This window comes from Parasteatoda tepidariorum, chromosome 9, assembly GCF_982258835.1.
Source record: "Parasteatoda tepidariorum strain Cologne lab strain chromosome 9, Ptep-v5.0, whole genome shotgun sequence".
Lineage (NCBI taxonomy): Eukaryota > Metazoa > Arthropoda > Arachnida > Araneae > Theridiidae > Parasteatoda > Parasteatoda tepidariorum.
This window is the reverse complement of record NC_141763.1, coordinates 35,222,011-35,249,668: the sequence shown is the minus strand read 5'-3', so window position 1 is coordinate 35,249,668 and position 27,658 is coordinate 35,222,011. Positions and strand designations below refer to the sequence as shown.

Below are 27,658 nucleotides of genomic sequence, written 5' to 3'. Positions count from 1 at the left end.
TCTTTCCGTTTTGAGGAAAACGGAATAAATAGACTGATGGTTGCATAAAAAATACAAAAACTTCTGAACTTAAAATAGATACACTTGTTAAAAGTTTGATCTTGTTGGTACAAATATGTACAATAATTGCTCGCAACTAAAGTTAATACCTTGTTGGGTATCTTCCTCATTTCAGAACTTCTCTTAAAAATTTTCCTGTGTAGCTTACACATTTTGAAATAATAAGGAAAAAGGTGTCTTTAAAGCGGTTTTAATGAGCATAAGTTTGGTTTATATTTAAACAATTTTTAAACGAATTGTTCAAAATTTTTTATATTTTTAGGCGGTATACTGCCGCGCAATTAAGAAAAGACGCAAGAGCCTCACGATAGTTTATGAGAAAAGTGGCAAGATGCTATAAAGTCTAAAAATATTAAAAAAATAACGGGCTAGCAAAAGCATAAATAAAATAAAATAAACACATAAAGAGATAAACAATAAAATAAAAGCAGACGATAAAATTGGAAGACCTTTTTAGAACAACAGAGAGTTGTTGTGAAATTTGAGTTTTCATATATCCCGTTACGGGCACTTTATCTAGTTTGATTTATAATATTTTATCTATCCCGTTACGGGTGAGTTTTCATATATCCCGTTACGGTCACTCTTTCAACTTTATTTTATATAAGATTTAACTATCCCGTTACGGGTACTTTTTCAACTTTATTTTATATAAGATTTAACTATCCCGTTACGGGTACTTTATATTTGTTATTGTATTTGTTGTGGTGTGAGATAAACGTTTTTTTAATAATTGCTTCTGAATATAGCTTGATACGTTACAATGCCTATTTTCTTTTTTGTATATTTTAATTATTGATTCGTAAAAAAAAAATCTTCCTTAATGTATGAAAGCTGTTGTTTCAAGTTTTTCATTTTCTCTAATTTTCTTTCTCTCCGCGCCTTAGCGTTCCATGCCAAGAAAGTGATTTTCCATTGTTGCTTATTGACTATTGTTTGTGGAATTAAGAAGAAAACAAGTTAGTGAAAAACTTTTTCATGTAGTTCCATCATTTTTTATGTCACTAGAAACTCCGCTATTTTCCGTTCGACTCATTTTACTGCCAAGTTTATTGTACTTCATCTGAACTTCAATTTACAATAAAATTTGTTACTTCTTCCGAACTTTTTCGACCTATAAAGTTTGTCTTTTTTTCCAGAAAATAGTGCTCAGTAAAGTTTTTACTTTCAATACCCAGCTGTGTTAACATTTCGTTAATTTACGGCATTTTACAGGGCAGATTTGTTGGCCACTCTTTGATTGGCACCATATCAGGTGGGTCAACGTTGCTCCCACAGTAAGAACACATACTACAGAGAATGAAACATCCATGCCTTGCCCGGGATTCGAACCCGGAATCTTTCCGATGCAAAGACAGTTCCCTGACCAGGTGCTCAGTATCGGCGTGCTCAGTAAAGTGATGCTGTCAATTAAAATGAATATAAGGAATATTTTATTTTTATCATGATGACAAAAAAAAAAATGTCGAAACAATATTTTAAACATCATGCATATTCAATTCTGGCCTTTTAAAATAAACATTTACTATAAATTTTAAGTGCAGCAAACTAGGAAAAAAAATTCATAATCAATAATTAAAACGAAAGGTACAATAGGCATTATCTTACGATCAATAATTTGTTGAAGTGTTCCTATTCGCCTCTATAGCGTTAAGTAATAAGATTTTAACTAATTTTACTCAGTTTTCATAGTCTTTTAAATAACGTTATTATACTTTAACTTTAATACATATATCTGAAGAGTCGACGAGCCTGTGTAGGGGGCAGGAAACTGTCCTTTCATCAGAAAGGTTCTGGGTTCGAATCCCGGGCAAAGCATGGATGTTTCTTTCTCTCTGTTTGTGTTCTATGTCCTTTCTCCTTTGTGTGTGAATGTGACTCGCCCTATAAATGGATTGTGGTAGTGTGACGTGGGCGACGCTGCTCCACCGCCGTGGCGAGGTGCCCGCTGGGTAACGAAAAGAGAGTTAGCAGTTCTGGCACTTTCTGTGGCCAATGGACAATAGTTCCAAGTGTCCACCTTTAAAAAAATACTTATATCTGAAGAACAGAAGTGATGTTTATGTATTTCGTTTATTAATATCTGGAGCGACAACAAACAGCACAAAAATCAATTTTTTTCCATGCTTAATTTGACTAATGCGTAAGTCTATTTTCTTTTTAAGTTGTCCGAGGATATACTTTTACAACGCTTCGATAAAATCGCATGATAGCTGTTAGTTCTTGTACTATAAATTTAAGAAAAGGGTAGTTAATTTATATCTAAAACTAACAAATTATTTAGGTTTAAACTTTCACTTTGTTTTGAAGAAAAAAAATATCACTTTACTGATTTGCAGCTTATATAAGTCTTACTTCCTATAAACAAAGCTGTATATAACAGCCTATTACGCAGATGACACCGGTATTATTATTAAATCCAAAAAACCCAAATCATGCTCTTCAAAAACTACAGGACCATATGTATGAAATAGAAGACTGGTGCTTAAAATGGAAAACTGCAGTAAACGCTGGAAAATCACAAATATTAATTATACAAAAAAGAAGAATTAAAATACTTCCACAACTTCAACCAAAAATGTTCAATATACCAATACCAATAGTTAAAAAAGCAAATTATCTTGGCCTTATAATCAATAGAAAACTCACCTGGAATGATCATATCAAAAGCACAATAGATATAGCAAATGCAGCAATAATAGCCTTACAACCATTAATATATAATCAGAATATGTCACTTAAACTGAAGAAGCTACTATATACAGCAATGATCCGCCCAATACTTATCTATGCCTCACCAACCTGGACAACGATACCTCAACATCTACTGAAGAAATTAAACCAATACCAAAACAAGATCCTTGGAAAAATAACTTGTGCAAGATGGTTCATCCGGAATACCGCTATACATACAGACCTCAAAATATCAACTCTATCACAGCATATATACAAGCTAAACGCAGATTTTTTTGATAAAGCCATAGAATGTAAAACAGCAAATTTTAATGAAATCTTTGAATTTGAAAATTATATCAAAGATAAAAACTACAGACCAATAGCTGCACATTTCACCTCCGACGCCTCATATCATAACTATCAAAACAAATAATTTCATCAACCTTTCTGAAAATAACGTTTCCTCATGCTGATACAATTCTGAACAACTGCAAAATCTAACAAACACAACTATAGAGCAAGCTGCTCATTTTATTTTTTGATTCCTTTTTAGTTATTGAAGCAAAGTGCTTGAAACATTCATAAAAGCAACTCCACTTCCTGCTTACCTCAATGCTCAACCAAAACAGTGTTAAAATTCTAGATGAATGGGATAAGGTCGCTTCGCTACCCAGGTGCCCAATAAAATCAAAACACTAGGACTAGGATATAAGTCTTACAAAATGTTATAACTTTTCCTATTCATCCTGGACTTTTAGCGATCTAGTCGTAGTAAAAAAGAGGCATTTTGGCTCGATAAACAAACATAAGCTAAGTTATGACTTTTTATATATCTTGAAGAGTGATGCATCACTATAGGATTCTGCGGTTTGTATACTGAAGTCTTCTGGTAACATTTCAAATTGGAAGCTATCTTTAAACTTTGCTTCACTGCACTGTTAAGTCTTGGAAAAGAAGTTAGAATTTAACTGTTTCGTTACGAGTGCCGAATTTAGCAGATATCCACACGATGCTCTGTGTTTACGAGCACCCTATTTAGCCGGTAACAGAGTGATACTGTTTGATAACTAGCCCAATCTGTGTCAAACTGCCACTGGCTGATAGTCCATTGATTAATAAAACTGAAAATATATTTTGAATATATACTTGCAAATAATGGAATAATACTTGCAAAATCTACCAATTACTTGTTGTCTATAGCTTAACCCACTGGCGGTTTAGCGAAGGGGCAAAATTGGAAGAATGATTCTACCTAATATTCTATTTTCCTTTCTAATAACAAACAAAAAAAAGCCGTTTTTGCTATGCGGAGAAGACAGCAGGTTAAATTGTCACTTTTTACGTGCAGAACCGTCAGTGGGTAAGAAAATCTGAACATTAGCTTACCGCATGTATTGTGCTCACTTCGCGGTGTCTTTAGTTAATTTTCATGGAATCTTATTTTGTAATTTTTTTAAACAGAGTAGGTGATATAGTTGCATCAGGCAGGCCCAGCGTATGTTAGCAATGGTCTTATCACGGACGGATAGAGAGAGCCTTTTCACTCTCAACTCCAACTTGAATCTAAACAGGAGATTTTGAAGTTTCAATGCTGTAGCATGCGTTTTGCCTTCAGTTTTGTTTACAGAAAGTGTGGTATCATTAAATAGTGCTAACTGTTTGCCTAATCCCTTTAAGATTCAGCCAATACTGGTGGATAGTTTATGCAGGTTAGACATTAATCTAGTGGTAAAAATAGTGGTAGTATTTTTATTTTAAAACAAGTTCAATTTGAGTTTTAAAAAAATTCTCTAAAAGCTACCATTTAAATGTTAAAAATAACCATTACAAATGTATAATTCCTATCCAAAATTTATTAAAGTATTCTAGTGAGCTGGCATATCTTTTTATCTCGTAGAATAATGCTCACAACAAAATAAAACTTTTAGCACTTTTCCGTTTTGAGCTATTTATTCAAGAAAATATTGTAACTTTGAAATTGAATCAGGTCTTTAAAGGGTTAGAGTATTTTCCCCCATTTTTCCGGATGACGAACAAATGTGACTTCTGAGCATTTATTTGGAATTTAAATAATATAATGTCTAGGGTTTAAAGCATATATATACCAAGATGAAAAAAAGCAAAAATTGGTACGAAAATCATCGAAAAACCAAAAATTTATAACTGTAATACCCTATATTTAGGACTGTTTTTATATTCGAGGAAAGTAAATAGTGGTGGATAGTTAGTTTATAATTGAGAAAAGCGAGAGCTCATTGTACTCTTCACGATAATCAGCTATAAATGAAAAGATTTTACCAACAATTTTTCTCCTTTTCCGTCAGCCTCGAAAATGTCCTGGAACTGATAATCAAAACATATACTTTTGAATGTAATTATTCTGTATGAGAGAACTCTTACGGACGAGGGATGCCATCTTAGAGCTGCTAATTTTCAGAGAAGAAAAAGTACTGGTGGTAGATACGTTTCATATTTAACCTCTCTTGAGAAGAATAAACTATCCATAACAATACCACCGAAATATATTCACTAGAAGAACAAAAACAAAAGGATGATAAATCCATCAAATAAAGGCTCTTTTGTCAAAAATTCCTCTTGATGATCAAGGTATGAGGTTAACATAAAGTATTCTTCTGTCGTCTCATACGATTTTGTCAAACAATTTACTGTTCACAGCTGACAGGCCTGTGTATCGGTCAGGGAACTGTCCTTTCATCAGAAAGGTTCTGGGTTCAAATCCCGGGCAAGGCATGGATGTTCTTTCTTTCTCTGTACCATCTGTCCTTACCTTGGGAGCAACGTTGGCCCACCTAATAGGGTGCCCCTGAAAGAGTGGTCAACAAATCTGCCCTTCAGATGCCTGTATGACCTAGGTCATTCTATAGGTAGGGCATTGGAAAGAAAAAAACTTTACTGTTCACAAAAAATATCAAATTCTCTATATTGCCAGGCAATTGAGAGGAGTCTCCTGTCGATACCAAACCTTACCCGCTTTGATATCGTTGAAAGCAATACTAACCTCTTCAACAGCATTCGCATTGTTGTCAACATTTGCACAACCCTTTGAGTAATATTCCTTCTTTGTGGTCATGAAACTATGATGAGAATTTTAAGCAGAAAATTTTTAAATTTCATTAACATCAAAAAATTATATCCAATGGTTACCATGTCAACAATGCATAATAGATTTTAATTACATCTTATGGTTGTCAAAATTAATTTGTGTCAATAAACGAATGAAATATCCAAAACATAAATTTTACTACCATTTTAAATATTAAAATACCGCATTGTTTGTAAGTTGTGAAAAAAAGAACTACAGATTAAGATAGATATTGCTGCTAATAAAAGTGTTATAAGTTTTAAAAACATTCGTTTAGTAAAAAAACTTTTAAGAAACATCAGGTTAAAGAGATTTTAATTTAGGTGAACCAAGTCTAAAATAATTTTGTATAGCCCTGGGATTTGGAAGAGAGCGAATATACCACAGTGGCATTTCATATGAAGGCAAGTAATCTTTAATAACTTCTTCTAGGATTTAGTTAAGGCACTGAACTGTCATCGTGAATAACTGGGGCCACATTGCTACAAACATGCAGTTGGTCATGAAATTTTGGAGCCTTAATCTCCCTTGCCAGCAACGGGCTATTGCGGGAATGCTTTACTTTACTAGGTTTCAGTAAAAGTATTAAATAATAACAAATATTTCAATAGTCAAAAGTATTTTTATTTTAGCGTTTACAGGAAGTTTCCGACATTAAAACATTTTTTTCTTTCTTTTTTACAGTCTCTAGAAATTTAACTTCTTACAGTTGCAGGATTTGAACCGTATAATGTTTCAAGGTACTGGGCATAGTTCAATATTGTATCGATTTTTCTGAAAGTTTTTATTAGCTTTTTTAATTATTGCACGTTCAAAGCACGACTAAACTATTTCGTACCAGCAGTCGGTTATATAGAGAAATTTTAATATATTTATTGCTTTATTTTATTTTACAAAATCTTGTACAATTCTTGGCATTTTCCTAACACGCATCTCTTTGTGTCAATCTACTCTCATGTCATATGTCACCATTGTAGCTTTAGAAACAACCACAATGCATATTTAGCATAATTTTAATGTAATGCACCTGTCTCTTCGATACCAAGTCGATAGTCACTATCCTCTCCAGATTTTAATCATTAAGTCTCGAAAAACATTCTCAAGAACACGTATCTATCACACGAAAGGACAAAAACACACATTACATCTCACTTATTATTTTTCTAGCAAAACGCAGCAATAATATTTGGCATGAAATCTTTATTTCCTAGTAAAGAAAATTCTGCTTAAGTCGGTAAATTAAGTAGAAAATCGTTACTGTCCCTTTTAACTGACGATTTCTCTTTATTTTGGTTTTTTCTCTCTATTAACTGATGCCGCCTTGATCGTACAATACTGAGGTGCTGTGTAACGTACTGTTCGTTCGGTGCTATAGCCGCTGCCTTCTCCAGACATTCTTCTGCTTCATCCATTTGACCACGTTCAACATAAACGACGCACAAATTATGCAGAGCTTGCACATTCATTGGCTCTTGGGTCAATATGCTTTCATAGCACTGTATGGAAAAAAACGATTATAGGCATAAAATTTAATTTCACACTACTATTAAAGTATTATTTAAAATTGTTATCTTATTGCTGTCAAACAAAGTGATGTTTTTAAAACTATTTTTCAAGTATGAAAAGAATTTTAAACTTTAATATTCTTAACCAAAAAAAGTTTTAAAATTATAGGATAAAAAATTAAAAATATTTGAATCTTTAGAAATAAAAGTTTTAGCTTTCTCGGTACATATGTTTAGTGTTGTGTACAATATATTTAGTCCTGTATATTAGTGTTATGCAAATTTAAAAACTTAACTGCATACTATCCATGTAGAAACCTATGTGTTTCGTATTCAGTTAGATTTGCTTTTGAACAAGCAATTGTGAAGGCCTAATCTAATTTAGCGAAATTACGTATTAATTTTTGATGCTATGCTTGAACTAATAATATTTCCAAGGTAAATGAGTAGGAATTTTAAAAATATCTGATCGATACAAACTGATTTTAGTTTTATTTACTTTATTTGGTAAAGTTCAATGTAATATTTCTATGTATGGTTGATTTATTTCAATTGCACAGCACCAAACTTTTTTTTTATTGAACTTTACAACTCTGTCTTATGGCCCATTTTCTTCCTAAATTTAACAGCACTTTGCAGGTCCGAACTACTGTATCTCCAAGTCAGCATCTGAACCGATTTAGTGCTTCATCGACTAATTCTAAGCAAGCGCCGAATACTCGGACAAAATTTTATATTCCGGTAACTACCCAGAGCCTATTAAAGAAGTTTATGTATTACCCGATGCCGGATGTCCGAATCCAACTAAAAGAATCATCCGGCAACGATGGGTGAGGTTAATTTATTATTTATTGACTTATATTAGAAATCACGTATAGAAGGTGATAAAACATACCCGCCTGGGGCCGTATACAGATATTTAAAATTTACACTAAAAATATTAACAACGAAATGGGGAAGTAAACTTTCATAAAAGCTGTACTTTGTGAGAGAATTGATAGAGGGAAGGAACCAAATGCCCCCCCCCCCAAGTAGTACAAATAACAGATGTAGTACAAATAACAGATGTAAGTTTTGCAACTCATTAGATTGAGTGACGAAAAACTTGATTACATAGATAAAGTAGTATATAAATGGAGGCTTTAACTTTCATGCTAACTGAGGAAAACTAAACTTTTCAGCATACGGAACATGAGTGAAACCAAACTGAATCTTCACAAAAGAATTTTTCGGACATTCACAATATATATATATAAATATATTTTGTTTCGTGGGCCAACCAAATGAATATATTTTGTTAAATATATTCATTTGAGACTACTGATATGCAGCAACTTTTAAAAAAAAAATAAGAAATCGTCTAGAAAATTAGAAGATTTAAGAAACTTATTCAGACTCCTGTTTCATTCTTAATGATTAATTTAGGGTTAATTCATTCGGCAATATTAGTTGGCTTATTTACTTCGGTTGTTTGTATAATCTTAAACTATTTATTCTTGAGAATTGCAAAACTAAAGTTTTTTTTTTTAAGGAATAACAAGTTTTATAGTATATAAAATCCTTGTTCTAAATTCATATGACTCTATAAATACATTAGATATTCCATAATTACTAATCTTATAGGCATTTTTATAAATCTTTGTTAGAAATTATGAACACATTAGGAGTCGCAAATTAATATTTAATTGAAGAAAAAAAAACGAAAATAATATGAAAATTCTATGGAATAAATAATGAGAAAGGTGAAACGAAAAACTTCGCAACCAGATTGCCACATGAAACTTGATTCGAATGATTTTAGCTCAATTTCACAAAATGGACAATCTTTAAAGAAAAATGTGTAATTAAATAAAAGACTAGGTGTAATAAAATAATAAGCTACATTTACAAATGTTTTAGTGAAGCGTTAATAATATTTTTAAAGGATTTAGTTACATTGATATAAATATCACGATTAGAGAATATTTTTATGCACAGTGATATTATATTGTTCCTATGCAGAAACAATATTAAAAAATAATTTAATCGTAAAGTTCACCCTTGGAAAAATGTGGTTGATCACTCCATTTGTGGAAGCCCTTCAAATATAGTTAACAAAATGACTAAATTCTTTATTTAAGTTTCTTTTAACTGTTGCATTTTCTCTTCATTATTTATACTTAATTACAATCCTTATATCTTATTTTGGGCAACGTGTAACATAAATAAATAAAAACAAATCACAAATCAACGAGTTAAAAGTAATAAAGTCTTATCTCCAGTCACAGCCTCATTCCATGAATACTTTTGCAAACACAGTCAACAGGAACTTAAAAATCGATCAAGTTATAAATTCCGCATGTACATACGATTTTATTGGCTTTCGTTCGAAATCTCTTAAATTTTATAGCTCACGGGATGAAAACAAAAAGGGTTAACATACCTCTTGCGCTGAGTCTAAGTCCTTGACAGTGTTTATGAAGATGTCACCCAACAAAATGAGACCTTTTATGTGATCAGGATGATGCTAAAATATAATTTATCACAATAACTTTAGTGTCATAAAAACAAATTGTCCTTATTAAACTGCTTATAAGTAGTTACTTCACATTTTTCACATCCTCTAAAACTAATAACAACTAAACAATATTGAAAATAAATAAATGAAGGATTTTCTATTATAAATTACGTTTGTTCAGCATTAACAATAATTAAACTCAATATACACTTAATTAATAATATTACTGTGCAAATAAAAAAGTAATAAAAATATTTTACTTTTACAAATAAAATTTTACATTTATTGTAATTTCTAAATCGTACTCAATTTGAAATCTAAAATGAAAGAGAGGAGTTTATTTAGATATTGGACTAGTATAGACAAATGGAATCTAGTTCTCAAAAATTCTCTGCAAATTTTAGTAGATTGGTTAAACTGTGTTACACTTTAAAATGTAGATACAAGAGAAAATGCTAAATAAAATACAGAGGTTCTTATGACATAAAAATAACTTCTTGATTAATTGCAACTCAAGGCTATTTTTATTCATTAGTTTTAACAATAGCAGATTTTATGAAATGAATGAATCTGCTTTTTACATGTTTTTATTGTCGTTTTTTATGTTTTCTATAAATAACAGTTAATGAACTTAGAAGCATAAATGATTGTACGGGGGGCACAGAGATCAATATTATTAAGGTTCCCAGGTTTTGGGAAAAATTCAATAGTGGAAGTAAATTCACGCGCATGCTAGCTGGAGTTTCTTTCTTTTAAGGTACCTAACGTTAACCCCTTTAAAGGCCGTGGTAAGTATACTTACCACCACGTTTTACCAATTTTAATTTGGGTTTCCATTTTTCAATAACTTCAGCTTTCTTGAAGTGAGTTTGAATAAAATTGGTAACCATTTGCCGCTTTTAAAAAACGTATAAAAGTTATAAAATACATAATTCCTTTTGAAGTTTGTAGCATTTAAGGAATTTATTTTATGAATAAATAAAAATAAAAGTCAGTTAAGTTCCTAATAGGTCATGTTAAATATATTTACCACCAAAAAAATGGCATTTTTATGAACTAAATGAGTTGTTTTGTTTTATATCAATTACTGTTCTTAAAACAATTTTAATTCCAAAAATATTCTTATTTACCTTTACTAGAAATAAAGGGCCCGTTAAAGGGTTAAGACGTCTAGTAGAACTAAGAACACATACGGATATAATTGGTTTACAAAATAGTACATAGTTTTCACAAATGTATTAAATATCGAGGTTAGTCTCACTTTCGTTAGCAGTATTAGATTTTTCTAGAGAAACACCTTTGATGCAGATGTCCCTTTTTGACACTCTTAATTATTAGCAAAAATATATTTTGGTATTTTTTTAATTATAAAAAATAGTCTAATAGTGACTAAACTGATAGATGATCGAAAGTACATTTGTACTTTCGTTATTTCTTTCGTATTTGTTAAAATTTTAATGATGATTTAAATAAGTGCAAATTTGAAAAATTTTTTGGAAGTGAGCCGTGATTGGAAAATTTGCTTTTACAGCAGAAAAAGATACCGGTGTTTCATGCTGCATCTCATAGCCATAAATTATGTAAATGCTAATATAATGTTTTTACTTATTTTGAAATAAGAAAATAATGAAAAAGAGTGAAAAATATTTTAATAAAAATTCTGCGTCAAAGAGTTAATAATGTGCTAACAAATTACTTATTAGGGTATTTGTTTACTAAATTATATTATTTTTGTAAGATATTTAATTTATTTAAAAAAATTTCTTTAATGTATTTATTAATTACAATTATTTCTGGTAAAACAACAAATTTAAAAACTTGATGCTCTTACACATTTTCAAAGATTTTTTTAATTAAAATATTGATCACATTTAGAATTTTTTTAAATTTTTACAGATTGTAAAATAAGATTTTTCGAAATTCTTATTAGGACGTAAGTGCCACAAGGCTGGTTCCTCAATAACCACATTACATTGAATGTGTATATTAAGCTTTATCATTAATTAAAATAATATTTACATGAGTTATTTAAAAATAGTTATATTTTGATTTAGTTTGCTTTTTTTTAAGAAACAATAAACTAAATAATTGGTTTAATGACTTGTCTACACTAGCTCTACGACTGGACTATTTTAGCGGCCTAATATGAGGCTAGTGTAAGCTGACTAATATCCTCAAAAAATTAAAAAATAAAACAAACTAGTAGTAAAAGTTCTATTCAGATATTTGAAAATTCATAGCTTTACTTTCTCAATTTAATAGTCTGAGAACAAAAATCTCTGGCAGATATTCTCTAGTAGAAAGGTAAAGAATGTTCTTAATTTTACTACCAGTTTCTTAGTGTTTTGAAGAAATGGTCATGCTAGGCTAATATGGACAGAAACATCTATTTTTTGAAAAAAAGACTATTAAAAAGTAAACATTAAAATTAGCTAATGTATCATTTAAAATGAAGACAAACAGTCAAGTTTTAATAAATTAAATACTACATCAATAATTAGTAGTTCAAAGCAATTATTAGTAAAACTTATGGCAAATTTATATAAAAAAAATTCACATTAATTGTTCACTCTTTCTTAAATTATAATATGTTTTTTATATAAAAAGGGACCAGAAGAAATAAAATGAACTACGAACAAAAGCTTGCTTTTATCTGACATATTCTAACAACATGTCACAAAGTAAAATAATCACCGAGAGAAACTTAAGTAAGTTATCGATTATTGAGTCTCGTAAAATATAAGTAAATTTCAAGCGACAAATTACGTGACTAAATGCTATTTAAACTTCTTCTCTCCGTTAAAAATAAATAAGATACTAAATATTCTCTCGTTTCATTTTAAACTCACTTTACTTACTTCTTTTGTGTACTCTGCATAAGCTAGAAAAAAAAAATAATAGCAATTCAGAACTTCGAGCGAATCCTATTAAATCGTCTGAAATAGATGATGTTGTTCTTTATTTTACCCTACAATATGTGTGCACTTAAAAAAGGCGTTCGAAACATTTAAAAGATTTAAGGAAAGCGCTAAGATTAAAACAACACTTGTTATCAATCTTTTTTTTCAATATTATGTTAAATAAATTTATTTTAAATTCTATTAACGTAAAATAAGGCTTCGAATTTTTCTGCATGTAAAATTGCTAATATCTCGATAATATTTACAAAAGTTACGTCTTCGTTTAAAGTAAAACATAATTAAACCTTGTATTACGGTCTGTTTTTGTTACAGATAAATATAAGATAGTAGTTATGTTGTGACACAAAACGCATTTTTTAAAATTAAATTGGAATAGGATTTCGCTAACGTTGCACTAGCGCTGCAAAATGGGCTATAAGCAACGGTCAGGGAAACTTCGCTGAGAATGATCTGAAGACATGCAATAACAATTTTGATCCCTTGCAGTGGGGATAGCTCTTCCCCCTTGGTAGCTCGAAGACTTGAGGGCGAAGTCGAGGACGGTTAAACAGTTTAAGAGAACCAATACCGCACACCCTTGGTCCCTTCGCATTCTAATCAAAGTGATCACCCAACCATTCATTGATTGCAACCAATGATTATATCAGAGATACCAACTGCTCCACACACGCCAAAATAAATTTAAAAAAACGGTAAATAACTACAAAGTAAATTTTGCAAATATTTGACTATTTTTGCTTGCCTTTTAAAATGTATCGCATGACATATTTACTATAAAGTGGTGAATTATATAAGCCTACGAATTATTTAAAAATAGAGGTGAATAAAAATCTACTAAGTTGATTTTATTAAACCAAGAATCACAATTGATAAACTACCACTTTAAAATATGTATTTGCTGTCTGGAGCAAGTTGGCATCTCTGGTGATATACTAGGAACCGTGTATTTTGACTTTTCCACCGTGGGACTAAATTGGAAGAAGGATAAAATTACTTAATAAGTTTGAAACAAATTAAATTCTTGTCGCAAATAGGGAGCTCTGTAATAAACCTATTTACTTATATATTTAAAACATTAAAAAAATGAAGCAAAAACTATGCATGTTACAAGTCGTAAATGAATATGCAAGTGAAAAAAAAATACCATTTAAATTCTGTTTAATCACAAATAAAAGCTCTGGAGGTATTAAATTATCCGGAATCAGTTTATTTGAAGGTGAAGTTAAAAGGTAATTTCTGAAGGAAACGAACACATTAAACTAAACTACTAAAATAAAATAAAAAATTTTGTGATGATTTAAATCTGAAACTACTTTTAGATGTAGGATTCTTAATTATAATGATTTTTGCTCCAGCTTAAATAAACAACGCAGCAATAATGAATGTATTATATTTGTGAAATTTTCTTTAATTTTATTGATCATAACTTTAAACGCATTGCCACCAAGGATATTAACATTAATAACAAAAATGCTCAAATTATATTTCGCAAGTGTACTACATTTAGACCTATCTTTATAATTGTCATCACATTACTACTTCTTATATTTCCTGAAGACATCGATTTTTGAAGTTATACTTCTTATGCGACTTCCAACAAGGTTGCGTTAAACGTTTAACGCTACATTTTTATTGGCCAGGAAATCACATGGTAGGATCCAGTTTTCCTTCATTCATTTCCATATTGTTTTGGTTCTCACTAGCATAAAAATAATAAAAGTATTGTTTTTCTATAAATATTTTTTTAGTTTGTTTTGAAACACATATAATTTAATAGGATAGTATTTTTTATTTTCAAATTTAGTGGATAACAATTGTAAAAAATGAGTGAAAACAATGCGACGGATTTAAGGTTATGTCAAGGTACGTCTCTTGTGAATATCAATTAATTGTTAGGTTTTCTCTTTTGAAATTACATTATGACGTATTCACATACATTATTAATACAAATACATCTTCCAGGGCGAGACGATGAGGCAACCACAAGCACTTCCACTGGTTCAAGAGGTCCACGAGGGAAAAATGCACAATATTACCGTTATTACAGAGCACGGAAGCGAGCGGAGCAGGAAAAAGAGTCGTTGAATAGAACTTCTACGACTGCTGATTCTTCTACAATTAACGTCGCAGGTTGCGAAGTTTAACTTCTTCTGCGTGGAGGGACTCCATGCACTATTTTTTTTATATTTTCTAAGCTTTTAAGATTAATTCTATATTGGTACAATTCTTCGCTGTTTGAGAAATTTACACTTTATTTAAAATTTAAACTATTTCTTTTTAGAAACTCGCAATTACTTAGCCTTGTAATTTCGAACCCAGCCCAGGGAACTCTTCGATCAATCGAACAAGCTAGCCTCAGCGGAAGACTATTTGGTGAAACTAATCTGTGTTTGCGTTACATAGAAAGGAAAATCACGAAAACCTTCCATGGTTGGCCAGACGGCAAAGAGATTTATATAAGGTATAAAAAGTAGAAGAATACAAGAAGATGTTAACTTAAAAACACAAAATTTCCATCTTTTTAAATAAATTTTTATTGACAGTAATAATATTAAAAAAATACTGAATTATAGATTTTTAGGCGGATTGAAAATCTGTATACAACGCAAAATGATTTTTTTTAAACAAAATTTGTTTTTTAAAACTTTTTTTTTAAATTGGGGGAAAAAATAGAAATAATAGTGACTTCAAAGAAACATTAAATTCATTCGTCCACAGGAAAATGGCTTTTTGGTAGTTTTTTATCTATTTATTTTTCTTGGAAACGTAGACAATATTTGGCCCAATTTTCAAATTTGCTGAATTTCATTTTAATTGTCTGAACATACTTTTTCACGGCGATGTAATTATGAAGCCGAACATTAATCATTAGATATAATGTAAACAGTCACTGGACAGCTTCCAAATTTAAACAAAAACGCTTACTTTAAAAAAAAAAAAAATTTTTTTTTATTCTCTCCGATAAAAACATTAGAGAGTATTTTTTAAATATTAACGACACAAAATCAGCATTTCTTTAATTTATATTTTTTGAAAAATAGTTTCAAAGCGCTTTACTTTGAAATAAAATGGAATAAAATGGCAAAGATTCATTTTCGGTGGCATCACCTATTGTTCCATTCATAAAGTTAAACTGTCGTCGGTTTGAAATAGCATATAGTACTGAACTTAAAAATCTTTATTGTTCGATAAATAGATAATTCAACACAGAGGTTACATCATCAGGATTGAGTTTTACTTAATACAGTTTTCCGAAGCTCTTTGGCCAAGGAAAATAAAAAAAGCCCTAGATTAAGTGTCTTACACTTAAAGCAAAACCATAATTTTAAACTATACATACCACCTTACCGTGAAGAATCGTATAGGCTTTAGAGCGATAGACATAGTTTAGAGAAATAACATAAATATTTTCAAAATTATTTAACTTTTTTTTAAAAAAATCGCTAATTACGCGACATTTTCCCACTTTGATAAAGATGATCAAAATCATTGTCTTATTCTCATTTTTTGCTAATTTTCCAGTAGCGGGGTCAGTTTTTAAACATTAAAAAATTGCAGCACAAAATTGTGGCTTATTGTCCCCGTATTAACGTTTTGCACCATTTTCCGAAATAGTAAAGTGAACGCTGGATTTAGGCTGAACTTGAGTTAACAATCATGAGTAATTGTTGCAAACTCGCAGTAGTTAGGAAAATAACATATTCGCAAAAGAGCATCGTTAAGCCGTAGTGGCTCAGAGGAGAGAACGTTCGCCTTCCAATTAGGTGAACCGGGTTGGAATCTCAGCTATAGCTGGTCGATACGAATTCCGCACCCGGCTTACACCGACCACAGTGACGACGTAAAATATCCTCAGTGGTAGACAGATCATGGGTTAGAGTCCCCTTGCCGCCAGGCTTACCATAGAAGGTTTTATTCACCATGTAACGCAAATGCGGGTTAGCTCCATCAAAAAGTCCTCCGCGAATGCAAATTTCTCCCAATACTTGATCCAGGAATTCTCTAGTCTTCTGGATTGTGTTCAAAATTTCAAGGTTACGGAGTTGAACATTAGTAGTCGAAAATCAAAATTGGGTTGGCTGTTCAACGACGGTTATAAAATAAAATTTAAAAAAAGCATCTTTTTATGTGACGACAAAGCTTTCGAAAAACAGCCTGAAAATCTTTACGACTAACAACTCTTTCAACTTTCTAAGTAATTTAAAGTTTAGAGAAATAAATGAGTTCAGGTAAACCTAGAATAAACGTTAACGTTAAAAAAATACGTTAAACAACCGTTAAAAAATACTTATTATTCAAAAAAATACAATTAATTCAAATGTTAAAAAATACAATTATTTCAAATTATTGGAGAACCTCTCCACAGCATAATCATCTCATAATTTGTTTGCATTTTGACATTTCGAATTTTTCCATTCAACATATGAAACTCAATACCTTAGACAAACCTAACATGAACTTGCTTTTTTCGGTATTTAACACTTTAACGCAGATGGGACACTGGTTTCCCTAATATATTTTTTTTTCCAGCGCTCTAATTACAAGCTAAAATGTATTTTGGTATTTATCAATAATAAAACAGTCTAATTGTTACTTAAAATATCTCTTAGATAATTGGAATTCTATTTGTACTAAAATATAATATCCGAAAAGCAGTTTGAATTTTTTTTTCATTAATATTCAAAAAATGTATCAATAATTGATTTTGTAAATTAAGGAAATTTCAAAGTTAAATAAATGTTCCTCTTAGATCTATCTAAGTGACTTTAAATAAGTGCAAACAAATATTGTTCGGAAATGAGTCTTGCAAGTAACGCAAAAAAAGATACCTGTGTTTCATGCTGCATTCCGTAACCATAAATTATTGAGACGATAAATAGAATATTTTTCACTAATTTGGACTCACTAATTAATATAAAAATAATGAAAAAGTATCAAACATGTGTTTAATTAAAATTCTGCGTCAAAGGGTTAAATTACTTACAGAGGTGAAAGACATATGCCGTGAAGGGTTTTTCGCGTCATATAACGTCCTCTTAACAATCCAAACCTCTTACGTCACTGGGGACGCTTCTCTATTATGGATGGGCAGCCATGTGCATTTGAGGAGGTAGTTTTATTTATATTTATCCTAAATTTTGTTTTCTATTAACTAACAATAAAAATTGCATTTAAATAAACCAGGTAGCCTATTGTATTATCAAAATTTTCTGATTTGGCAACCCAAGTTAGCGAGCCCTACACGTCACCAAGTACGTTTGGCGCAGTTTAATCGATTCCGGCTCTTGTGCCATTAAACTCTATTCTCAACTCAACTCATTATGATTTTCCTTTCATTTTCGCGTTAGGTGCAGTTCCTAATATTCGTTTAATTTTCTCATCAAAAAACGTATTATTATTAATTTTTACTTAGAATTCGGCGCAGTATAGCCACATCTGAACTTTCATTCTTTAGATAGTATTTTTTTAAAATATTAAAAATAATCTCAGTTGATCACATAATAATTTTACCTGCCGTAATTGTTGAAGAAACGGAAGTGCTTCTGTAGGCCGCTTAGCTTCAGATAACAAAAGTGCAAGATTAAAAAGGGCACTTCGGAAATCACCTCGGAGCTAAAAAATATTAAAAAGAAAAGAAAAAAATTAGAATAGAAAAACATTCGCATAAAAATGTGATAAAATGTTTGAAAAAAATTATCTTTAGCATTATTAATTTTTATACATCCACTTTCAAAATTTTTATATCAATACTAGCTGAATTCTCGCTCTTCGCATGGGGTGAATAGAATCAATAAACCAATACTGAGAAACACAACGAAATCATGTTCAAAACTAAAACGAATGTACCGACACAATTAAAGAGCTTGATGGGAGAACCAGGTAAGTGAAATTTTTTGAGTAATTAATGAATCAAAGAAAATGACAAAAAGTGGTTGGTATGTTTAAATGCAATAGAAATGTTTTTACTTTTACTTAAATGTTAACATAACTAATCACATCAATTTTTAGTGTGCTTGCATGATTTATATTTCAAATTAGGCAGTGGTAAATAAAATAAAGCAAGTAATTATTAGCTCCCGCCTTCTAATAAATTGGTAATAAAATAATTAGGATACAACTTCTTTTCGTTCTGAAAATGTCACTTATCTGGTTCTTGCACTAAGTTCTTCAGTTAATATAGTTAAAATAATTTCAATTTTTTTAAATATTATTTGTTCCCTTTTACGGTGGCTTTACTTTATTAAAGTAAGCAAAACATGTTTTTTGTAGTTCGTCCGATCAGAATAAAGATAAAATGTATCTATTGGCATGATGCTATTGCTTGTGGCCCACTCATGATAATCAAAATTTACCACTATCAAATTATTTCTTCGCCACTCAAAGGTATAGGTATTAAAATTGCTTGTTATTGGTGCAGTTTTAATAATTACCAAATGTATCAATGTATATATATTGTACTTATTATGTAACCCGTCAACATTTGAGTTTAGAGCGAAATACATTTAGAAGTAACAGCCAACTAAAGCTGAAATTTAAAAAAAAAAAACGAAATAGAATTCTCAGAACTCGATAAGGACTTGGAAGCATGGCCTTTAATCTATCTGACCTTTAATTTTCTGTTAAAATATTTATAAGTGGTTGAAAAAGTTTATTTTTTAATTCTAATTCATTAAAATATTAGTTCACTATTTTTACCACCACTGGAAAAATATTTTATGAAAATACAGAAAATTTGTGGAATAATATTTATGGAAGTTCGATTTTCATGCGGATGCTGAGATACGACTACTATATAGGTGCCCGTTTTTTGATCGAGACGCGAGGAGGTCGTAGAACTTTCGGATTTTCATTGGTGTCTTTTGAGTGAGTAATATCTATTTCATACTCTTGCAATCATGTATGTTTTTCTAATTCTGAATTAACTTAAGAGTATAAGTAGATGCAAGTTAAGTTAAATGATTCTGCCCGATATAGTAGCTTTCAATTTACGTTAACATCACTGCTGAAGTTAATATTCGCAATCACGCAACAATGGCTACGTATCACCAACACGGACGTGGCGGAAAGCGGCTGACCGAAAGACGTGCACGTGGTTCAACGACGGATGAGGAATGCTCGGATTTTGAAACCAAAATGGCTGAAAAGTTAGCAGACATGGGAAGGAGAATTAAAGAAGATGAAATGAAAAATAAAGAACTACTTGAGAAACTAAATCATTTGGAGCAGTCTCTCATGCCTGTGCCAAATAGGCCCGAAATACCGACAACACCAATTGATGTCATTGATATGGAAACTTATGAAGGCGGCCAACTTTTGGAGCAGACGGGGAATGAGTCAACCGGAGGTTCAGAAAGCTCAACCAAAAATATTGCAGAACCCCCTTTGAAGAAGAAGAAAAATAATGTCAAAAAAGCTGAAGCAAATCTAATCATGACCACAAATAGTAAACATTTTTCACCGATAGATACCGCCACCTCCTTACAACCATCTGAATCTATATCTGATACTGACTTAGCTCCACCCAAGGAGGATTCCAGTTCAACTGTAGATCCACCCACAACTACAGCAAAAGTTCAACCAATTAAGCATATAAAAGTTCTTATTCGTGGTCTTCCAGTTGGATTCTATACTGATCATATCTCCCAGGAACTGGCAAAGTCAGACATCATAACGCAAAAGATAATTCAGTTTAAGAGAAAAGTGGGCGGGACCTACAGGCTCCTCCCACTTTTTTTCACAATTCTCACAGAAACAGATGTTAATCGACAAATTTTCTCTATCACCAATATACAAAGTATCCCGGTCAGTATTGAAAGGTTCCGAGGCGGGCAAAATAAAATCCAGTGTTACAACTGCCAAGAATTTGGACACAGTCAAAGATCATGTAATTCACCATCAAGATGTGTTAAGTGCGCCACCAAACACCGATCATACGAGTGCCAAAAAGATGAAAATACAGTGATACACGAAAGTCAGCATACACTTGCAAATTTTCCCATTTTTTGAAATAAAATGCAAATAAATTTCTTTTTATCATTCGTATAGCTACCAGTATGCATTTGAATTATTATGTGTCTAATAGACATCAAACATTTTAAGATTATCATAATCATTTTCAGATTAAGTTAAAAATATGTGTTTTTCAAACTCACAAAAGTGAGCATACAGTTGGATTTAAATAGATTTTTGCAGGTATTTGGCCATCTTTTTACTCTCTTAATATATTTGTAAGAATTGTGCCTTGTTTTATATAAGCTTTAGAGGAGATTTTTGAATGAAATTTATTTCATTAATTTTAAAATGGCAACTAAAAGAACTGAAACATCATTAGAAATCAGAGAACTGGTTATTAAATTGAAAAATGAAGCAAAATCACTCAATCAAATAAGTGAAATTATTGGTAGAAGTAGAGCTACAGTGCAAGGAATAATAAAGAAATATAATTTGACAAAAACTACGGAAAACTTACCTCGTACTGGTAGACCACCAAAATTGAACGGTAGAGATAAAAGAGAAATCATTCGAACAATTCGTAATAATCCGAAAACTACTGCAGTAGACATAGCCAAACATCTTGAAAAGGTTAAAGAAACTGATGTAAATCCAGAATGTGTTAGAAGAGCCTTGAGAGAAGAAGGATATAATAGCAGAATTCCTCGTAAAAAACCTCTCATTAGTAAAGTCAATAGAGACAAAAGATTAGCATTTGCGCATCTTCATGAAAACGATAATTTCGATTACTGGAGCAAAGTTATTTTTACAGACGAATCTAAATTTAACATTTTTGGCTGGGATGGTAAGCAAAAAGTTTGGCGACAACCTGGAACAGAGTTAGAATTGAAGAATCTGATTCCTACAGTAAAACATGGCGGAGGTTCAGTGATGGTTTGGGGCTGTTTTTCAGCTTCAGGTGTTGGCAATTTAGTCTTTATAGAAACTACTATGGATCGTTTTGTCTATTTGAATATATTGAAAAACAATTTGAAGCAATCAGTGAGAAAATTAGGCATAGGAAATGACTGGATATTCCAACAAGATCAGGATCCAAAGCACACAGCTGGTGTTGTCAAGGAATGGCTGTTGTACAACACTCCAAAACAACTGCACTCCCCTCCTCAAAGCCCCGACCTGAATCCTATCGAAAATTTATGGGATGAACTAGACAGAAGTATCAGAAAAAGGCAAATTAAAAGCAAAGACCATCTTAAAAAGGCATTGCTTGAAGAATGGCAAAAAATCCCCCGCACTGTAACCGAAGGACTGGTCTATTCAATGCCTAATCGTATGAGAGCTGTTTTAAATTCAAAAGGTGGACCAACTAAATATTAAAATATGGAAATTTCAAACGTAGAATTTCCTGTATGTTCACTTTCGTGACTTGCGAAATGACTGATTCTCCAATATTTTATATTATTTTATGTCTAATGATTAAAAAAACTACTGTTTTTGCTCATCAATTTTTTATTTCTAATCAATTTAAGCTAAATTGAATTCAATTCTTAGGTAAATATTTGAAATAAATAAGTTTCTGTTAATTTTGAAAGGTGTATGCTGACTTTCGTGTATCACTGTACACCACCTAAGTGCAGTAACTGCGGAGACTCTCATACAGCCAACTACACGGGGTGCAGAGCCCGTCCCCGCAGGAGGGGAACACGTGCCATACCACCACCAACTACAGGACTTGCTCAAAGATTGGTTACAATAATTAAAGAATTGCAAGAACTTTTAAAAAATCAAGAAGTGCTTCAGAGGATTATGGGGGAAGCCACTCTTGCACAGTAACATCTTTTTTGACTTGATTTGAACTTCTATTTGAACTCTTATTATTATTCAGAACTCTAATTTTCCATACAGATTATTAAAATAAATACTGCATACTGCCCTTTCAAATTAAAGTTGATCATACTAGATGGCGCCACTAGGGCTTGACAAAATTTATGTAAAACCTTCACGCCTATGAATCACGACTTTTGTATATATATAATCATCATTTATTCATGCTCATATTCAATTTTCTGTACATATTTATGGCAATTAATGTAAATATCTCTGTTCAAGTTGTAATTTTTTCTAATCAAGGTTATATTTTCTGTACATTTTTTCATGGCAATTACTGTAAATATCTCTGTTCAAGTTTGTATTTTCTCTAATCATGGTAATATTATTGTAAAGCTACCACAACGACTGCTTATATTCAAAATGTTTTTAACTCATTTTTGTAGTTTCATGATGAATGGGATAGGGGCCGCTGCGCGGCCCAGGTGCCCAGCTGTTTTTAAATAAAGTAAGTAAATTTATGGAAGTTCATTCATATGCAAGCATATATTTACTAATTCATCTTCGTTTGCGTAGTTTGTTTAAATAAAATTCTGTTTGTTATTTGGCTCATAATCAAAAATACTAAACCCATTTTAGAGAAATAAGTAAAACATTTTTAATTTTTTTCCATTTATTACCAGCATTCATGAAATATTTCAGTATATTCTACAAATATGAAACATTTTATAAAAGTAGATGTTTTCTCATAATATATTTTCGTTTCATTATATAGGGTGAAACCGAAGTTCAAATTTTTGATGGTCCTTAGAGTTTGATTGAAGAAAATTTAAATTTGAAAATAAAAAACCAAGAGTTGAAATCACAATTAACATATTAAAGAAAATGTATTGTTTTCTTACACGCCAACAAATAGTAGTCTTAGCAGTGAATCCTCTTACTATAGGTAATTGGTCTGAAGAAAACTTAATTAAGGGCTTAAAACTACGATTTGTTTTTGTAAAGCATGGTTACGAGTATTTAAGAAATTTTCGTTACCCTGAAAATCCAAAACCAAGAGTTGCAATCACAATTAACCACTTTGAAAAGAAAATGTACTCTTTTTCTTACACGCCAACAAATAGTAGTCTTAGCAGAGAATCCTCTTACTATAGGTAATTGGTCTGAAGAAAACTTAATTAAGGGCTTAAAACTACGATTTGCTTTGGTAAAGCATGGTTACGAGTATTTAAGAAATTCTGCTTATCCTGCTTATAGCACTTTGAGTCAAAGGATTCGAGGCATACATGATTTTGGAATCTTAAGTTGATTTTGCAATATTATTAACTTGCTTCAAGCCAATGGTTGTGCAATGAGTGATTTAGGCAAATATTGCTGTATTTCCATTCATGAGATGAGAATCGCATCCCATCATTTGATGTAGCCAAGAAAGAGTTGCTTTGGCAATCGACTCTGGGAAACAAAGTCAATGCGCACCATTATATGGTAGTAATGATTTGAGGCCTGAAATCCCCAAGTAAGGAAGACGTCGCACGTGAGTTAACTGACCGTTCAACATTTACTTGTAGGAAAATATTAAACCATGTACACCAAGTGGTAAAAGTTGTTAAAAGTATTAGTTTAAAAGTTGAGCATCTGTTTCTGATATGGGGTCTTCAAATATAACATATGTGGAAGGCTGCTGGTATCTCTTAACTGGGACAAATAGGTCCATAACTTTCAACATATATGGGGAAGAAATTTGCTGTCTGCCAGATGTTCCTCCCGTTTTCAAAAACATTAAAAGTTCATTTTTGCGATATACTTTAGTCTTCCCAAAGACATTTGCTTGGAAAATGACTTACCTTTGTGGTACGTGTCTTTAGGATGCATCAAGCAATCGTGGATTGATGAAGTGTACGCATAGTCTGTTTTGAGATCTTCACACCATTTAGAAAGGCTCATTTATTGCTGCGCAGTTAATATCCATCAAAACTGTTGCTCTACCCTTGAAAAATCTGTACACATACAACAAATATCAACTGCACTAACAACGGCATGATTTATAAGTCTCTTAAGCTAATGGATTCACTTAATGACTACCAGAACAAGAAAAAGTGCAATTAAACTCCGAAACAAAGATAGAAAGCTGTCGTTTTTGTCTTCGGCTATAGACATATTTCAAAGATGCCAATTCAAACTGGTGTGATTCTATCTTCACTCAATGTTATACAACTTATTAATAAATTACTAGCCATGCGTTATGCTTTTTTTACCAAGTCGACTCCCTATGAATAGTGAAGCGCATCTTAAATGCGCTGGAAAATGTATTTTCCCAAGAAAGGCTTAAATCTGGCTAAAAACAAACTGGCCTCCAAACTACGAGTAAAATTGCAATGAAGATGAGTTGCGATTCTCAGTTCATAAACCCGATGTCAAAAGTTCCGATTATTCTGCAGACTCGGATTATTATTTATTTGATAACATTTTGTCAAAAGCAAATTGCTAGAAAACAGGTCAAGAATAGTCTACAAAATCCGCAGGTGATCCAAAGTGTGAGCCAAGCACTTCAAGACAGCAAGCATCAGTTAAAAGTATTATTGCCGTAGAAAACGACACTTATTGTATAGCAGGTTCAACTCTAAATGAGTTGTTAACATGAAAGACTCTCTGTTACTCAAGCAAAGTTGCTTTGAAAATTTGTGAGGATACACATGAGCCAGTGGTTCACAGTCATAAGAAAAACTTTGGGGAAAAGGAATACACTGGGATGAGGAGTTACCGGTCGATACAGCTCGCCAATGGGAGATCTCGTGTGAAGAATTACCTTTAGTCAATAGTCTCCAAATTCCAAGATGTTATTTTGATTCAACCTTGATCGAAGATATGAAATCCATCCAAATTCATTGTTTCACTGACAGTAGTGAAATTGCCTATGGAGCCGTCATCTATTTACGGTTTACAGACACCAATAATGACATCAGTGTAAAGTTTCTTTTATCTAAAGGCAGATTAGCACCTCTAAAGAAATTGACAATTTCCAGGCTTGAAATAACTGCTGCTTTAATAGGTGCTAGATTAATGTCCCATATCAAACCCGTACAAGCGTTGCACTCTCTTGGATTAAGGATTCGTCTTCTAGGTGGAAGCCTTATGTTGCCAACAGAATGCGAGAAATTCAATATTTGACTGACACAGGAATTTGGCATCATTGTCCTGGTCAAACAAACCCAGCAGACATCATTACCAGAAGAAAAAAAGTTATCAGAACTGATTACCAGTAATTTATGGTGGACTGACCCCTCAAGCTCCACATATTGTTCATGATAGTGATAACAGTACTCTTAATTTAAAAACCCGTAAATCTTACGTTTCTCTCTTAACTACTGCTGAGGAAAATCTCTTTGATTTAAAACTGTTTGGGACTCTAAATAAAACCATTAGAGTAACAGCATGGATAAGACGATTTGTACACAATCTAAAAATAAAAACTAAGTGCACTGAGCCTTTGAATTCCTTTTGAAATTTCTAAAGCAGAAACCTTCTGGATACGTCGTGTTCAAGAAACGACTTTCAGCCCAGAAAAGATTGCACTCGTGAGAGGTAAAGAATTAAGCAATGATTCCCGGATAAAATGTTTTGATCCTTTTCTGGACGAAAATGGTGTAATTAGAGTTGGGGGGACACTTATAATTAGCGGAAATAACAGAAGATGAAAAACATCCAATTTTATTGCCACACAATAGTGAATTTTCTGTTCTTATTGTGATGTCGTGTCACGAAAGAGTTGCTCAGTGTGAATTAACGGCTACTTTAACACAGTTAAGATCGAAAAGGCTTGAAAATTAACGAAAAAAATATTGAATAATTGTCTAATTTGCAAAAGATACATAGTTAAAGCATTTCTGGAAAAAATTGCTCCACTTCCTACTGATAGAATGAACATGTGTGCAGTATTTGATGTTACTGGTACAATAGACTTTGCCGGACCCCTGTTTATCAAAGAACTTGGTTCTTCCTAAAAGGCCTGCATTTGTTTATTTACCTGTGCTTCAGTTCGAAAAAGTCATTTGGAACTTGTATCCGATTTACGAACTCAAACTTTCATATTGGCTTTCAAGAGATTTATTGGCCGAAGAGGACTTTGCAGAACTGTTTATTCCGATAATGCTGCTACATTTAAAAGGGCCGATAAAGAATTGCAACGATGATTAAACAAGAAATCAGAATTACATGGATATTTTGGATCTCAAAAGATCGAATGGAAATACATTGTTCCCCTTGCCGTCTGCTGGGGGGGGGATTTTGGGGACGAATGGTAAGAAGCGTAAAATCATCTTTAAAGAAGATATTAGGGAAAGCCTCGCTTACATATGAAGAGTTGTCAACAGTCCTAGTCGAGATTGAAGCAATACTCAATTCTCGACCTTTGACCTACTCATAATATGATGATGCTTTGGAACCTACTCCATTGACTCCTGCTCATTTCCTTGTGGGTCCTTACCACTTCAAAGAACAGTGATCCTGAAAAAACTGATCTTCGAAATAGACTAAAATATCAACAAACTTTAATTGAACATTTCTGGAAACAGCAATATTTATTCGAACTGCGTCCAAATAATATGATTTCTCCTGCAAATGGTTGTAACATAAAAATTAATGATATTGGTCTTTCAGGTGGAACCGAGACAAGTCTGGCAATTAGGTAAGGTAAAAGAGGTATATCCAGGACGTGATGAACAAATAAGAGCCTGTGACATAAAAACCCCCGTGGAGTTATCCGTCGTCCATTGCAGTTGCTGTATAATTTAGAAATTACTTAATGTTTTTTTCTTTTCTTTCGCATATTAATAACACATATTTGGTAAAATGTTTTCGTTAAACTGTATTAAAATTCATAAAGTAGGAAATTTTAATAATTCGAGAAAGTGTCGTTAAATATAATTTTTCAATTTGAAGTTAATTTTCATTGTATTTTATGTTTGGTATTGTTAATTTGAATTGATAATTAATTGTTAATTTGAATTGAAGTTAAATGAACTTTTAAGTTCATTTGGGGGGGGGGGAGATTGCAGGATTGCAGACAAAAATCTGACAAAATTATTAGCCACTAGATGGCAACTTAATTATGAAAATG

General features: G+C 31.8%; 1 protein-coding gene across 1 annotated transcript in view; it reads right to left on the bottom strand.

The window, feature by feature from the left end:
- Positions 1 to 6,441: 6,441 nt before the first annotated feature.
- Positions 6,442 to 27,658, bottom strand: part of LOC107453034 (protein O-mannosyl-transferase Tmtc3) — a 105,465-nt gene continuing 84,248 nt past the window's right edge. Inside the window, exons 19-21 of the mRNA XM_016069693.3 lie at positions 18,274 to 18,375; positions 9,767 to 9,850; positions 6,442 to 7,335 (exon numbers count right to left, since the gene is read on the bottom strand). Coding sequence (XP_015925179.1) covers positions 7,066 to 7,335; positions 9,767 to 9,850; positions 18,274 to 18,375 — 456 coding nt within the window. The 3' untranslated portion in view covers positions 6,442 to 7,065. The remainder of the gene's footprint in view (positions 7,336 to 9,766; positions 9,851 to 18,273; positions 18,376 to 27,658) is intronic.